This window comes from Micropterus dolomieu, linkage group LG11 (assembly GCF_021292245.1).
Source record: "Micropterus dolomieu isolate WLL.071019.BEF.003 ecotype Adirondacks linkage group LG11, ASM2129224v1, whole genome shotgun sequence".
In the NCBI taxonomy this organism is placed as follows: Eukaryota; Metazoa; Chordata; class Actinopteri; order Centrarchiformes; family Centrarchidae; genus Micropterus; species Micropterus dolomieu.
In genome coordinates, this window is record NC_060160.1 from 10,158,089 (window position 1) to 10,159,507 (window position 1,419).

The window sequence follows — 1,419 nt, forward strand, 5'->3', positions numbered from 1 at the left end:
CTTAAATATATTTTGCATGACTTTTATGCGTCACTGCTCCTCAGAGTTTAAGTTCTTCTGTCACAGAGAGTCTGAACTGTTTTCATGCACTCACACTGGAAACTGCATCAGGATGATGTTGCCAATAACTCTGCTTGTGGTGTTGGGTTTTCTGAGTCAGGGTGAGGAATTTTTCACAGTTAGCCAACATTGGTAAATTCTCAAAAGTTCATATTTGGCATAAATATCACTTACCTTGCTCTTGCCTCAAATCATTGATGTCTAATTTATTGTAATCTACACTGCTAATTCTCAACGTTTGAATTTCATTTTTCATTTCAGAGTCTTCTGCAAATAATTTTCTGACTCAGAGTGACAAATCCAAGTCTGTTAGTCTTGGAGGGACTGTGGCCATCAGCGCCACAGGGAGTTCAGACATTGGTGATGATCTCAGTTGGTACCTTCAGAAACCGGGACAGGCTCCGAAACTCCTTATATACAAAGCATCAACTCGCTTCTCAGGAACTTCTTCTCGATTCAGTGGCAGTAGATCTGGTTCTGACTACACTCTGACCATCAGCGGTGTTCAGGCTGAAGATGTTGGAGATTACTACTGTCTGGGCGACCATGGTGGTGGAGTGTTCACACAGTGATTTAGAGCCGTACAAAAACCAAACTTCAGTTTGACTGAAGTGAAAACAGCCTGCTGCAGGTGCAGAGGGTTGGTGAAGAGACTGCGATGAGGATAACTGGTCCAGTGAACACAACTCAAGAGTCATCAAGCAGAACCACAATCAATCTAAATAAAACTGAAACAAACTCACACACACTCCATATTACAGTTTTAAACTTATAATATTATCAGGTTCATTTAGCAAATCTCTTTCTGAGTAAGTTGGGAAAGTAAAATTCTTGTGGGACTATAGACACTAATACAAATAAAATGTTTAACAGTGACTCTGATAGCTGCACAAAACAATTTAACATAACAACAGCCCTAACAGAAACAAACATTTCCAATTATATTGGAAATTCATTGCAATTCATTATATTCCACTGTTTTTTAAGGATGCATTAATGTTCATACCACATTTATGATGAATGAAATGTTTCTTTAGTCACCATGTAAAACTGTTACGATAACCACCATCTCATGATAATTATTTTAGGGAGAGTTATAACAATAGCTCTTCTTAGCTTTCTTGCTGACCGATACCACTTTCAGAAAACAAGAAAGCAAACTATCTATCTGTCTATCAACATAATGAGACCACGATATGTTCTGTAAACATTTACTCTCTGCTCCAGACAAATGTTGCCTGATCACATATTTCAGCTGTGATTTTTACCTAATTAAAAATGACGTTTTGTCTACATTTATCTTCATAAAAATGTGTATCCTTTACTTTTCATTTCTTCATAACGTTACATTTATTACCA

General features: G+C 37.2%; 2 gene segments (V, D, J or C); one reads left to right on the plus strand and one right to left on the minus strand.

Annotated features, from left to right (window-relative positions):
* The window catches only part of LOC123979488, a 23,636-nt gene that overhangs the window by 21,936 nt on the left and 281 nt on the right, over positions 1 to 1,419 (minus strand).
* LOC123979485 lies at positions 97 to 632 on the plus strand. The segment is given in 2 exon segments: positions 97 to 161; positions 322 to 632. Coding segments are annotated over 2 exon segments (360 nt in total).